Source organism: Echeneis naucrates, chromosome 6 (assembly GCF_900963305.1).
Source record: "Echeneis naucrates chromosome 6, fEcheNa1.1, whole genome shotgun sequence".
Taxonomy (NCBI): Eukaryota; Metazoa; Chordata; class Actinopteri; order Carangiformes; family Echeneidae; genus Echeneis; species Echeneis naucrates.
Genome location: NC_042516.1, coordinates 10,858,518 through 10,873,936, shown reverse-complemented (window position 1 = coordinate 10,873,936; position 15,419 = coordinate 10,858,518). Strand labels below are relative to the sequence as shown.

The following is a 15,419-nucleotide window of genomic DNA, read 5'->3' as shown; positions in this document are numbered from 1 at the left end:
ATACAAACAAATGTCTGTCCAACACATTAACTATGTTCATCTGTTCTACATTTAATAAGACAGCTCTATACAGACAACAAAAAATAATTGCCTTGTTTTGGTCGCTTTTAATTACAGCTTTATTGTGAGCCATTCGTTGCTTCGACATCAAAGCTGTGAATGTCAGTAAATATGTTAAAAAGTAAATTAATGCCCAGCCTCAATCAATCACACAATAGTAGTGCTTCCATTAGCTCTGTTGACCTGAGTTTATTATGGTTTGATAACTGGAAATACTCAAAATATGGACAACATTTAATCTTGTGTTTTCTTGTTTTCATGAAGCACAATGATTTAACACTGTGATGATATTCTTGGCTGTGTCTTCCCTCTCCTATTGTTCAGAAGGCAGCAGAATGCTTTAATATGGCTTAGGGAAAAATGAAAATGTATAGTTTTTTTTTTCAGCTGCCTGCTGTTTATTAGGCACCTAAACATTTACAATAGTATAATATAGAAATATAATATGAAATTAATATATAATATAAAGTTAAAATACTTTGCAGGGCACAAAAACAATATTTTGGAGCTCTTCCAATTAAAACATACTATTCTGCTGACCGTAGACTTAATCTTGAATGTTGTTGTTGGTCATACTTTGCCTCTTCACTCAGAACATTTCAATTTCAACAGCAGACACTTTTCATGTGGATACCATCCTGCTGAAAGCAGAGTGTAATTTATCTGATCCACCAAATTTCTAACCTCCCCCCTTCACGGCATGTGTCCTGCTGAAAGCTGAGTGTACTATCTTTATCTGCTTTCTCACTTTATGCATCACTTTCCTCTGCTTTAATGAACAACCTGTCTCGTTTGCGCACAGTGTGATCTTGCTGCATTTAGTCTTGTTTTTCAGATGGTTGACAGCAGAAGTCCCCACACATCCCACACCTGCTGCCCTCAGGCGACCCAGCACACACGACGGCACACACGTAAGCGCCTCTCTCTCGACAACATCTGATCCACTAGGAAGAGTGTTTGTGTGACAAAGAAACAGTGAGCAAGAAGAGCATTTCTTTCTGTTGTATGCTGACAATCTGACAATCAGGCGGTTTCTCCATCTGCTTAAGTACAATGTCAGTCAAACCACAGTAATAGCCCTATAGACACCTTAATCCCTTTATTCAGCTCCTTATCTAGAGACGATTACGAAAAACACACGTGTCTGACCGTGGTCAAACAACATGTGCAAATAATTCTTGGGCAAGTCTAATTTATCCTGCCCAGTGTCACAGATGAATGAGTAGTACTACGCAAGTTCTTAAGTGTATGCTCACTTCATTTTCATTTCTGTTTCTCTTGACTTTTTTTTTTTTTCTTTTTTGACATCTCATTGCATTCCACACATTTCAGCCACGTATGAATGTAACATAGACTAATCACTAGCTTTATGGTTCAGCAGAGACAAACTAATGAGGAGCACTCTAACACTGAAATAACTTATTCAAGCAGTGCAACAGAGGTGACTGTGATTAGTTTAACAATTAGCAGCGGTTGGCGGCTGTAGGAAAGGCAGAGTAATCAGCTCTTCATAAAGGGAGTTCACAAAGCAGCATGAGACAAAGTCAGAGCCAAATTACGGCTGCAGTGGTAAGATAAAAATGGTAAAATTTATTTAGTATGCTGAGGGGGGAAGCCTTTAACATAACAAATGTGCGTTCAGCACCAGTGTTTGCATTTGTTGTTTCAATCGTGCTTTACCATCAACTGCTCTGCTGTCAGCTGACTAGTAGCATCCAATCATATGCTTCCAGGTGTAAACAAACATTTCTGCACAAGCGCTACATTTAAGTAGTGTTGATTACACCAAAAGGGCATCTCCATTAAATCTAAATGCACAGCTATTTGCTGTGAATGCTCCTTCCACTGCTCATTCCCCATTATCTGTTTTTGCAGGGCTGGATCTCTGTGTTACTTTGTGTTGCATTAATAACTTGATTTGTAGTTTTCCAGACATAATTCTTAATGGACAGACATAGATGACGACTGAATATTTTTATGTGCATGTGTTTGAATCAAACATATCTATATTTTGAGATTTTGGTAGACTGATGTGTATAAAGAGGAAAAATACCATAATCCTGACGATCCACATGTTTTTAGCTCGTGATAAAAAGTGCCTCAACATTTTGAGGAGATGAAGTACCAGACCAGAAGAGCCTGTGTGGGTTTGAGACTCTTTTAGTATCAGGAGTGGAGCAGCGTATTACAGTAATCTATCTTCTGCTTATCAGCTGTGAGAAACAGTAAAACAACAGTTCACCGTGTTGGATTACAACTTCTGAAGTGATATTGATATGCTGTGTGAATCAAACTGTATAATGAGGCGTAAAAGCAGCCAAATATACAGAATAGTATTCACATGAGCTTAAAAGACACAGTGGCCATGATGAAAAACGTGTCTCATAATGTGTGATATTATTCTAATGATGTAAACAACGAAGCAGGACAAACATTTTCCTAATGGCATAAGCGTTAGGCAGTTGTGTAGGGTCTTTGTTGTGTTCAGGGGAGTAAATTAGACCTGAAACTCTACTCTTCCACCTGAGAGCCTTGATCTGTGGGGCAAGCAGTTTCCCACCAAAGTGTGTTCTGGTGAGCACCACATAGACACCAACACACGCACACAGACAAATATACACACAGAGAAAGGGGCTTTTCAGGCTGCAACAAAAGCCCTCCTTTCTGCCTGATGGTGAGTGGACAAGACAGAAGCAGGGAAGGAGGGGCAGAGAGTGATAACTGCGAGACAGAGAGGAACTGAATGAATGCCGGCATGAGAGGAGACACTGACTCTGTTACCATAACAACAAGTGGAAACACTGAAAGGTTATTACAGGACAAACAGTTTACACAATCATTTCTATTAATATCTTAATTGTTGTTGAGGGGGCCCTTCATGGTTTGAAACAGCTTTTCACTTCACTTCAAGTGCCCCGCCAAATTAACCGTTTAATTTTTGGCATCTAGCCTGGCTCTGTGCAAAATAAATTAAGTACAACAAAAAAAAAACAAAAACGAATTATTTTGATTTTAGTACAAATTTACAAAATGATTAACTGGAATCTTGATCTTCTGATATTTTCCTTTCTCTATGACAAGAAAGTAAAAAAGTGAAAGAAAATGTATGAGAGTGTAGTTCAGACATAAAAAAAAATAATCCCATCATTATGAAATTACTCTAAAGCCCAATTACAAACACGAAACGCTGCTAACTAGGGAGTTAACGTAATTTATATTTTCATAAATTTGATTATTTACATGATGCATTTCATGACATTTCTCGCAAAAGATTGATTCTAAGTAAAATATTTCTGTTCAGCTTACAAAGAGTTCTGACCAAGCTGCTGAGCTTGCGAGGTTCACAAGTCTTCATCATCACTTCAAGTATCAATATAACTGAAAAAGTAACTAAAGATAAACTGGACATGACAACAGGCGAAGTGCAGCTGGAATTTGGTTTCATATCCAGACAAATGACTTTCACCTTTAATATCCCTCTTTGAGTGCCCTGCTGCCTTGTGCTTAAATGAGGGGGCATCTATCTTCAGAGCTAATCTTTGATAGTGAATAAACCATCACAATGATTTATCGGGATGTTACACAAATGAAAAGCTGACAAGGTCAGTCCAACGCCTCCTAGAGTGGCAACTGCTGAGAAATGAGTGACTGCCCTTTGTATGCACGATCACACTCCTTTTCACTCAAAATTACTCACCTACTTTCATAAAAAGGAAGGGCTTTGTGCTAACATTAATTTGTTTCAGAGAAGTTATGGGTCCATTCAAGATAGAAATTTAATAGCAAGCAATAAGATTCCAAAAACAATCAATTTTTTCCTCGTTTTTTGGCCAGTGTCACCAACTTGTATGATCATAAATCAACATTATAGGAACATTAGTAAAGCTGCTATAACAAACATTTTAGCCATGATAGCAGCATATCTTTATGAATGGTGACATCTGCCTGGCAGTCCAATACTCTTGTCTAGACTGCAAGAAACAATTAGATGAATGGTTTGAAGACAAATCAATACGTTTTGGGACATCTATGTATTTGAGAGTTAGAATTGGAATCACCTTTTTTTTACCGATCATTTAATCTACTGTGGCATATAGTACAATAACTCAGAGTGCGCTGCCTGCCCAGAAACACACAACACACAGGTTACAGTAGCTGTCGAAGTTAGAGGAAACGCACATTAATCAGATGGCCAAAACATGACTCCATATTATTGTTAACATTGCTCTCTGCTAGTTGAGCTTGGAACCTATCTTCATTGTCCTCAAATTAAAAAAACTCTTTTTGCCTGTTTAAGGCACATCTGTTACATCCACTCCTACATTTACGCTACAATATATCAATATGGAGTAGCTTGTTTCAGTCTAGACATCCTTTTGTCATGGGATTAAATGAGATACTCCAATAACATTCACATTTCGCAGCAAACGGCCATGACATACAATATCTGAATATCACACACGTTGAAGTGTTAAATATAAATCCCAGTGTGCAGATGTGAATGGTGCCTTGCTATGCGAATCACAGTGTGACATTTAAACTTGGATTAGTGGGTGCAGACACGTTTTGGAGGAGTTTTGTGTTGGTGAAAAACACTGACAACGGGAGCGTTGTGTAGCATACGCTGCCGAATACGTGCAGTTTCATATATGAGGGGAGTTTGAAGTGAAACTTAATTTGGTGTGATGTTATATACAGAGAGAGGAAGAAGACTCGGGGGAGAGGTGTGATTCCCAGGATATTTTGTGCTTGGAGAGGGAGCGAGAGAGAGAGAGAAGCAGAGAAGGAGAGAAGGAGAGGGGGAGGGGGGGAAGAATTCCCTGGATAAGCGCTAAACAGCCCACACACACATGCACACATCCTAGAATAGCATTCCTTTCTATAAATAGCAAGTGTTTTGTTCACATCTTCCATATGGCTGTCATACTATATCACAAACCATCCTCTATCTCAGTGAACCTTGCTGGTGTTTGGGTATGTATGTATTTTGCTTTATGCAGAGGATTTAGGCTTTATTTTCGGCTTAGAAGTCCTCAGGCAGTACTTACCCTTGCAGCCTTTCACATCCCGGTGGATATAATTTAGTGCAGCAGGTCTAAACACGACTGCTGAAACATCCGTAGAAGCAGCCTATTGACCTGTGCAGATCACGCCTATCTATTTGCAGCTGCGTGTTTGTGTGTGTGTTCCTGTCTCTGGGGTCTTAGTGTAATTACTTCTATATGTTTTCACCCATTTTTAAGGTGCCTGCGTGCCTGAACCCTCCTGCTGTTTCTGAACATGTTCCCGTGTTGTGGATTGGCACTCACTTGTACTGACTTCTTTAATCATCTCAGCCGAGGCATGACATCCGTTTACAATGTGTCTGGTCCAAAGGGACAGATCCTTGGTGGTCTCAGCCCGGAACAGGTGAGTCTCAATGCCGAGTCTCGTGCCAGTCCGAGTCGCAAAGAACAGCTCAGTGCCAGAGTGAGGTGATCCTCGGTCAGGACCAGAGTGGACCAGACTGAATAAACACAGATACTCATACACTGTCACACAGCATGTAGAAGGAGCTAATTATCTACAGTTCTACATAGAAAATATCTTATGATAGGAAAGAAAACTTCTGACACTTTTTTCCTCTCTGTGTTTTTCTGTGTGGGTCAATACTGTTATGAAAGATGGAAATGTTTTGTTTACCAAGCAAATAATGAGACTCCACATTAAAAGCTACAGCAGCTAAAGTTAGTTCAGCAGCAGTGAGGCAGAAATAAATGTTGGAGAGGTATTTAATGTGAAGCATGCTGACATTTGCTGAAAGGCACGAGGTAAAAGTGGCTAAAAGTAGCAACATTCTGAGATTGCCATTATAGCGCCAGGTCTACAGAAGTGTTTGTCATGCTAGATTTGTCATGATACCAGATTTGAAATCTAAATTATTTTAATCATTCTTAATTTTTTTTTTAAATAATTAAGAAAAGAGAGATATTTTGCAACTAAGCTGTGTGTGTTTCATAAAGCACATTTGATGGTTGATGTACCGAGTTGCCAAAAGTGGATAAATGTGAGCAGGGCTGTGCCAGGCCTCCCTGCCTCGTGGTAGACTGTCGTATAGCAGCAGGTCTTTCTCCGTCATGACCACCAGCACCGGCCTCCAGCACTGCTCCTCACTCTCTGTCTGTAGCACAAATGAGATACGGAGAGAAAAAACAAACGAACAAACAAACAAAAACACAGTAAATGTTAATGCCATTTTCCTCATTGATTATTGATTATTGCACTGTGTCTCGTTGAGTACACAAATGATCTGAAATCTGAAGCAGAATAAAATAGAATGCCCTTTATTGTCATTATACAGCTGTACAATGAGATTGGAGAACTTCTTCTTTTTCAGTACAGAATAAATACAAGTATAAAAATATAAATAAGAAATATGTAACACAGGGTGTTTGGGTAATTTTTTTATATTAACAATTGAGCTTCATGAAGTGGTTGAAATTGAACAAGCAGTTGCTAAATCGTAAGATCTTAACATGATCCTGCAGGATTCAATGCATGAAAGCCTTTCTATATTTGACCACAAATAAGACGACTGCTGTGTCTGAGGAATTATTGCTGTTAAATATGTATGGTTAGCAGTCTCTAGTCATCTGTGGCTGGGTACACATTATCTCACTCCAAAATTCAGCTAAATGCTTTTGAAGGAAAGACTAAGTTAAGATACAGGGAGCTGGTGAGCTGGTACACTCGTCATTCCTAATGAGCAAAAACCTTGTTTCTCTGCAGAAACACACACTGTTAATGTCTCAACTTAGGCCACACACACACACACGCACACGTTCCCTATTTCATTTTACAATGCTCCATAACTATTCTCATTATGAAAGCTTATCTGCAGCCCAGCCATGGAATCCTAAGCTGCTCTTTGAAGTCATGCCTCAGCCAATCATATGCTGGGATTTACAGGGTCAAGGGTCAGCTTTTTGAAATAACGAGAATATGTTGCTAAGGAACAAGATCGTACTGCATTTGAAGGATGAAATATTGGCAAATTCTTGAGTACTAAATTATACAAGTGTGCTTTTATATATATATATATATATATATATGTGTGTGTGTGTGTGTATGTGTGTGAGATTGTATTTGTTTGTGGATACTTGCACAGGTGTGTGTCTGCATGTGAAAAGGGGGAGTGGGGGTGTGTATTTGGTCGTGTGAATTTAAAAAATATCTGCATCCGTTTGTACAGCAGGAAATGTGCAGTCACAAACACACACACACATTTTATTTCGCTCTGTTGACGTCCCTGAGCCGGCAAACTCAATAGTCACAACACAGCAGACGACATGTCAGATGTTCGAACATCTCCTGACAACATCTTCCCTTTTCCGACCTGTTCCCACATTTGTCTTCATTTTACTTTCCAACTGGCCTGACATTTGGACATGACGCTAATTTCAGGTTTGATCACCGCCCCCCCCCCTTTTTTTTTCTTCATACTTCCCACATCCACATCTGTTGAGACCCCTCCCTCCCAACCTCTATGACAACCTCCTTTTGACTCTGCCATCAAGTATGGCTATTTGTAATCAGAAGACACATCACACATATTACTGAATTTATAGAATAGCAGACCGTTTCGTAACAACAGCCCCTGTATCTCTGGAGGTTTTTCACTGAAACGCAACATTTGAACAAACAGCTGATCGATTAAAATATCAAAGATAATTAGCCAATTCAAAATAAAACTGAAATTATGTCATATGTTCAAAATATATCATGACTCATTTCACATCTGGGGACACAAAGACATCCTGAAATCAAATCGTAACCTTTAAGCAGAACTTAGAGGACAACAGCTGAAATGTCCTCAGTTTCCAAACGTGATCACACTGTTATGGTGTAAACCTCACATTGGACCAAATAGAAATAGGACAAGAGCACCCACATACACAAACACTCTAAAAAAATAATGAATGAAATAAATAGTGAGAAAGTACCCCATTAAAATTGTGAGAAATCTAAAAGTATTGGTGTTACTCACACAGACAAAGACTTTTCACTGTATTTTACACTCCTTGTCTCTTTTTACCCACACACACCAACTCCTACCTTCGCTGCCAGCCATCCCAGGTGTCGTATCTCTTTGCTGCCAGCCACCCCTGTTCTGGCTGTGTTCTGGATGACCTCTGCCAGCACCCGCTGCGGTGAGATGACAGTTTTTAGGACAGATGATCGTTAAGGACACATTGGAGCCAAAGCAGCTCTGCAGGATCTGAATCGCAGCCATAAAGACATATCTCTTTCGAGTGGTCACTCTGATGATGAGAGTCACCTGTAAAAAAAAAAAAAAAAAAATTCAATGAAATGAAAGACAGACCTGTGCCAGCGTGGATGTGACAGAGTGCATGGCGGAGAACCAGGACAGGGCAGATGGTTGGTCTGGGCACCGCAGGACCACGGTGTGCCTGGCGTCAGGGGAATGCAGCTCCAGCTGTCTGGAAGTGAAGATAAGAAAAGTTCAAACAGCTTTAGTTCCGTTATCATTGAGGGGCTCTAAAATTTTTGTAGTTCACAACATAGATGGAAGAAAAAATAAAATTCAAATCTTTCTTCAATTATGGCATTGCAAGCCTTATCCAGCAGACATAATGTGACTCAATTTAGTCTCAAGTCACAGTTTTGGAAATCAAATATTAAGTTTCAAGACATGCTCACTTGTCTCACCCACTTGGGAATAGGCACTCAGACACTACAATAAAATGAAGTGAAGTGAAATTTGAGTTTATTCAAGACAATTCAGATCATGAAACACATCTTGTGTGGGCTGTATGACTGTCTCGCAGTTAATTTCCATACCTAATCTGCTTATATCAAGCGGGAGGATTTCTGCCCATTGACAGTAAAAATGCATCTATGCGATGTTTATCCATCTTACAAAACATCTCTTTGATTGTGTGCTCAGTGAATATGAATATTAAGAAGGTACACATGGCAGCCTTAGAGTGCATAATGCAATGTGCTGTGGCTTCATATTCCTCCACCAATAAGGTTAGTGCTTTTTTAAAGAGCTTTAAAGGACAAGATATGGTGAGCTAGTGTTCTGTGTGCTGCTGACGCCAAGGTCATGTTTGAAGAATGCACCCATTTGTAATAACAATTTTTAGTAAAAACCTCTACGGTCAGGCAGAAACTAGATATGTATTTAAAGCCTAGATTAGCATGGGGCCGACAGAAAGAAGGAAACACCCTGGACAATTTTCTGGGTGTGCAGGTTCATTTTCACGTCATGATGGAAACACAGTGTTGATCTGGTAAATTTTCCACCAACTGTGAGAAAATCTTGCATATGTGCTAACATCTTTCAGCAGTTCAGGTACTCCTGGTGTTTAACAAGAGAGAAATCACTCTAAATCCACATTGGTGTCAACTCTGCAAGCATGCTTTCCTGCAGTTTTTTTTTTCCATTGGCACCGCAGGGACCAGGAAAAACCCTGGTGAATTTGATGAATCTGCTCCTCCGTTATCCTGTCGGAGGCGGGGGATACCGTCTAGATCAGCTCCAGGTGTTTTACCCTGGATAAAAATAGATCTGTAAGAGCCGAGCTGACAGAACGGGAGGGGGTTGGGTGGGTGGGGGGCAGAAAGAGAGGAAGGAGGGAGAACCCAATACCAGATGTGCATTCAGGAGAGGATGTTTTTTAAGGATTGTGTCATTCTGACTTCCATGTCTCATACTACAACTTGTCATCTATCTCACACAAGGAGAACAGGAAAAGACCTGGATGAACAGTGGAATGAAGCTCCGCCTCTCCCATGAACAAAAGGTAGCTGTTCCAACAGGTTTATCACCGAAATGTGGTAAACTCACATGCACGTGGACTTATTTATTTCAAATATTAATGTACTAATAATTCCAAGGAGATGATTAAAAGCAATAATAGAAGAACTACATGCTTCATAACAAGAAAATAAAACTACACATAAGTCTAGTGGAATTAAACTATCAAATATGTGTCACAGAGAAGAGAGTAAGATTTCACAAATATTTATTTTGGCTCACTCCAAACTGTATAAATCCAGAGATGACTCAATGTAGATTACGCCAACAGACAGAGAGGCTCCAACCAGAGCTGTTTTTGGAATCACTTTAAATTTGAAGTGTCCTTGGTCAAAACAAGACTCCAGTTTAGTCACAAGTCCTTAAATGATAATAAGAATTGTAAATGTCCAGTGTCAATTCTGATTAAAAAAAAAAAAAAAACAACACACTCAAGCACTTTCTCTGAAAGGTGGCTGAGTCTCATCACAGCAAAGGCCTGATAATTCCCCATTAAAGGTATGGAAAAGCTACAAGGCTACTCCTGTTGCACAACCCCGTTTCATAGGTTGACATAAATCGATGTTTTGGCAGGCTGGAAGTGACATTTTGCATGAGCAGTCAATGACACAGTTCAGTTTAAATGATTGATGAGCAGCAGAAAGGTCGTGGTCAACTATTTCTCACAGTCAGCTGATCTTTGGATCTTAAACTGTAGGCCATGGCGAGGAAAGCTGACCTGCCTCAGAGGTGACCACCCTGAAGCTTTCACCAGGGTTAGGATTTAAAAAACATTCTTCCTGCAGTTCTGACATGTAAAATTGATGTGATGGAGTGTCCCTTTAAATTTTTTCTTTCTTGTGTCTAGTCCCAATTAGACAGTCCTGCTGTAATTCAACTCACAGCCTTCAACAAGCTAATTGCCCCGAGCTGTGAAAGCAGTGTCATTTAAGTTTTAAGATCAAATATACACGTTTTGAAATCTGAGGACTGGAAAAAATCTAAAACTCTACTAAGCTTTTTTTTTTTTTTTTTTTCCATTTAAAAACTAGTTAAGGTTAATTTGGAGTACAATAATTTGGAAAATGCCACACTGTGAGCAACCAAGCTGGGAGTCATGCGTGTTTTCTGCAGACATCCAAATCTCACACTGAAGCTTTCAAGACTGTAGCCTCAGTAATGACACACATTAACGGTAAGAGATAGGTTTCATCCATTTCAGGAGCTTAATCCTTTATCTTCTCTTGCCTCTGTATCATTTCCCTATCTTTGCTCATTTATGTAATTCCTCCACTCTCGCAATTACGTTTTCCTTTTTCTGCCATCTCACTTCCCCAAACCCCATCTCTCTGCACTTCCTCATAACTTTTTTTATCTGCGCTGTAATGATAATGGTGTAACTGTATCTTTATTTTATTTTATCCTTCAGCGATATCACACTAAGCCTGACTCATACTGTATGGCCTCATACACAGTTTATGTGAAGGTGAGGAAAACTTCTTCAGCATGTCCATTCTATACTTCCCTTCTTGTCATATGCTGCCTCCCTCATACTGCCCTCTTAAGCTTCCACAAAATTTAAACACCATCTGCTGAAATGAACAGAAAATCCCCGTAGGGATGCAACATTTCACTGTTTAGTTCACATCAGTGACAAGCAGGATTTTACTGTCACTTAACTTCGAGCCTTTTACACTGTTTCAGCCTCAAAACCGAAATAAGAAACACCAGGGAGTGGGTTGACTGGGTTTGTCCCACAAACTTTGACCATCTGGTACAAATGGAATAATGGGACATTTTTCTTTTCAAGTTAGCCCTGGCTGTGGGAGTAAGGAAGAAACTCAATAAAAAAATAAATAAAACAAAAAACAAACAAACTAAATTAAAAATCAACATACTGGACAAGGTAATTTTGCCAAAGGGCTTAATTTGTGCCAACAAATTAAATTAAATTAATTAAATTAAAGCCTCTGGCTTTATCAGTTATCTTTGTGAAGCAAAATCGTGTCCCAAGATGATACTCCCTGACCAAAGTCAAAGTTATGGCAAACCAAGTGAATGTTCAACCCTCCTGTGCTCTTAAAGGGTTTAATACATCATCCCAGGTTTGTGAATACCCGGCTCAAAGTCTCACCAAAGACTTAGTCAGCATTTTGACATTCAGGACGACATTTATTTCAGATCTTTCACATATTTCCATATTCAGGAAAGGAACAACTGACCAGGGCAACATCAGCCCTAAGCTTGTAGGCAAATCTCTGACTCTGTCATCTCAGTTATGTGTATAAAACTTCTAAACTATCACAGCCTCTTAATGTCAGACATTTTCTGTCTAACTCCCCTTTTCAGATCAATTTTTAGAAGCTGATTTCCATACAAGAAACTTTCCATTACTCCTCAAGTCAAGAGGAGTCTCATAAAAAGCAAAGTACAACTTCTGTCAGTAGCTTCCACTGCACATTCCAGTCGGAAAAACTGACAATTTCATTTACATCTTTTCAGACGAATGCTTCTTTTTTTTTTCTTCTTTCCCCCCCCCCCCCTCGATAAATAAAGTAGATTTTGCCATACAGTAAAAAAAAAAAACAACAGAGAGACATCTGTTTGGTCCTTGTAAGATGTTCTTTCTCATTTTGTTTGTATTTCTTTTCAAGATTGTTTGTCTCAGCATTATAGTTTCAAGGCTGAGCCATCTAACAGCATCCACACACTCAGGAAACTTTTAAGTCACTCACTACTTTACTGTTTCTTACACCATCTGAAGCTTTCAAGTTTCTCTGAATGTAACTGTCTCAAACATCTCACATCACATACCGGAGGGAGGGAGGGAGGGGGGACATATGGATGGAGGGATATATATATACAGAGATACATGGGGAACCAAAGTGAAAGAGGAATGAAATGAATCAAGAGAGTAACTGAAGAGAACATAGATGGATGAGAATTGATGCAGACATAAGCAGGCAAAAGAGAAAACTGGGAACAGGCAGAGAGATCTTAGAAGAGGAAAAAGGAAGAGAAGAACAGGAAGAAAACGGGAGCAGCAAAACACAAAAAAAAAAAAAAAAACAAGAGAGAAAAAAGCTGAGATGAAAAAATACGATGAGTGGCACAGCAAACAACGCGGTAAGAGAGAATCAGAGAGGGAGAGACGACGAGGACAGAAAACACGCATCCACAGCTGGAGACATCAAGAGAAGTTGAAAGAATAAATGGCTTTCTTTCAGTTTGATTTGGGCCATTGTCATCTTACCAACCAATTAACTTGATGACACCTCCTCACAGTCGACCCCCCGCTGACTGAGCTATCGCTACCATACTTCAAATGTCTCTCTTTAAGAAAAATATGAAAATGGCCCAAAAAAAGTCGGAGAAACATTTCAGGGTAATCCCTTAAGGATATCAGAAGAGGCTGTAGACTTTTCTATTGCCTGACTGTCACACTGTTGTGTTGAGGAGCATAGAAACATTGGATGACCTTTGGTTATTCAAGGTAACACTTTCTCCATTACACTCGCATGCCATACTTTTATTTTCACTGCACCATGTTCATGCAACTTAAATTAAATTTCACTTTTTAGAGTGAGTAAATATAAAACACTATGATTTTGTGTTTTCCATTTGCAGAGCTTGACTGAGGCCTGAGTGTCAGTGTTGAAAGAAGTGCTGTCAACCTCCATGGTGCACTCACAACCCAACAGATGATCCCCCTCACATGTAGAAACAACATCAAAACAACCTTCATGTTAATGACAACATGTTCAACATCTCAGATGCACTGAAAAGCAGCAGAAAGCAGCACATAGTCCAGCGAGCACTAATTTTACTTCAGTTTCTTTCATCTTAATGGAAAATGAGCAACACTGAAGTGCTTCTTGAACAGAGGATGTCACTAAGATGGCAGAGTTGCAGAGGCTCATTAGAGTTACATCCATAGACTGTGAATATGAATGGACGACACCTCCCTAACGTCACCCTTAGATTTCTGATTTCTGAAGAGTGGTTTTGAAGCTCAGAGTGGGCTCCTCTGTCGTCACCATCCAGGCAGAGCCTGATTCACTCTACCTCCTGGCTAATCCAAAAATCATGATGGAGTGTGTGCGGAGCAGAGACTTTGTTCGTGCTGGCATGTGAAGTTTGCTCAGTAACTCAGAGCAGGACGCCTCCAATTATGCAGAACTTTACACCTCAACAAATTTTGTTCAACATTTAAATCAGTATTTTCTGCTAAGCCATAAATGTGTTTATTTCTATTGTAAAGGGAATTTGAACATGAGTGAGTCTGTGATTGACTCTGATTGACTTTTGAAACCAGCATTTGCATGTTGTCCAAATTTGTCAGCCCCAGTTGCTGTGCATCACAAAATTGTGGGGTGAAAAGGGGCGAATCCATCCATGTTTCCATCCAGCATTTGGAGCTGGAGCCAATAAATACCCACGAGTCTTTTGACCCCCTGAATGAATGCTGATTGTGACCTTTTCCACTGATGACAAAAGCAAGATGTTCCACAATGTTAGTGGGATTTTTTTGTCCGTTGTGAAAGAGGCTAATAGTTTTACATCATCCCAGAACTGTAGCACTCAGTTCCCAGACAATTTATACCAACAAAAATTGGAAATGTTGGAAATGATTTAAATGAAACGGCTAAGTGAACTATGTGAGTGGTTAATCAGTGAAACAATGATTTGTCTGTATATGAAAAGCATAAGCAGATAAGACGTTGGCGTCTCCAGAAAGCTGCTTGTTGCTCAGGAATGAGGGTATAATGTGAATGTGTGGGCCCGTGTGTGGGCCCATGTGTGGGAATGTGTGTGTGTGTGTTTCTCCTACCTGTTCTCAGGGTCTGGTGTGGTCATGGTTCGGGTTACATAACACATCTTGAGTGGTATACACCTTCTGTCGCCCTGCAGAGACAGAGATGCCTGGGTGGTGGAGCTTGGAGGGTCACATGTGGAGGAGAAGGTGAAGGGATGGCTGCCAATGCGAGGAGACTCTGGAGGGGGAGTTTCCCAACCAATCTCTGACACAGGGGAGCCCTTTTTGACATATGGCGTGGCCTCGCGCATGTACTTCACTGGAAAGGAAGGTAAAAAAAAAAAAAAAGAACGATAAATAGATTTTAGTATACTTTAAGCCCTGGTACAGTTTGAACAGAGACATAAAGAAGCAACCTTTAAGATTTTAATCTTCTGGAAGCCCTTTGCGTCAGGGTGAGGGTTAATCTGACACATCAGCAATTATATAGTGTTAAAATGTTTTTACACTGAAAGGCGTGGTGTAAATTTAGTTTTCTAGAACACAAAAGGAAGCAAGTCACTTTAAAATAGCAAATGTTTAAGTTTGGAGAAAGAAATACAGAATTGAATTTTTTTTTTTTTTTTTTTTTTACAGCTTTTATTTTAATAACAGTTAGTGTCAGAGAGGCTGACAGGATGTTGTGAAAGTGAATAGATTGACATGCAGCATATGCTCACAGGTCACAGTTGATCTTGTGATCATCTGGCTTCGCACTAACCACTAGACCTCCCACGATGAACATCAAAAACTGGTGACTTA

General features: G+C 39.7%; 1 protein-coding gene across 3 annotated transcripts in view; it reads right to left on the bottom strand.

Annotated features, from left to right (window-relative positions):
* The window catches only part of sntb1 (syntrophin, basic 1), a 35,601-nt gene that overhangs the window by 6,975 nt on the left and 13,207 nt on the right, over window positions 1–15,419 (bottom strand). For 2 of the 3 annotated variants that reach the window (XM_029504529.1, XM_029504528.1), the window contains exons 2-6: window positions 14,694–14,937; window positions 8,423–8,540; window positions 8,155–8,244; window positions 6,084–6,220; window positions 5,370–5,566 (exon numbers count right to left, since the gene is read on the bottom strand). In XM_029504529.1, the coding sequence (XP_029360389.1) occupies window positions 5,370–5,566; window positions 6,084–6,220; window positions 8,155–8,244; window positions 8,423–8,540; window positions 14,694–14,937 (786 nt within the window). Of the gene's footprint in view, window positions 1–5,369; window positions 5,567–6,083; window positions 6,221–8,148; window positions 8,245–8,422; window positions 8,541–14,693; window positions 14,938–15,419 lie in introns of all 3 variants that reach the window. The other variant, XM_029504530.1, reaches the window with a different exon arrangement.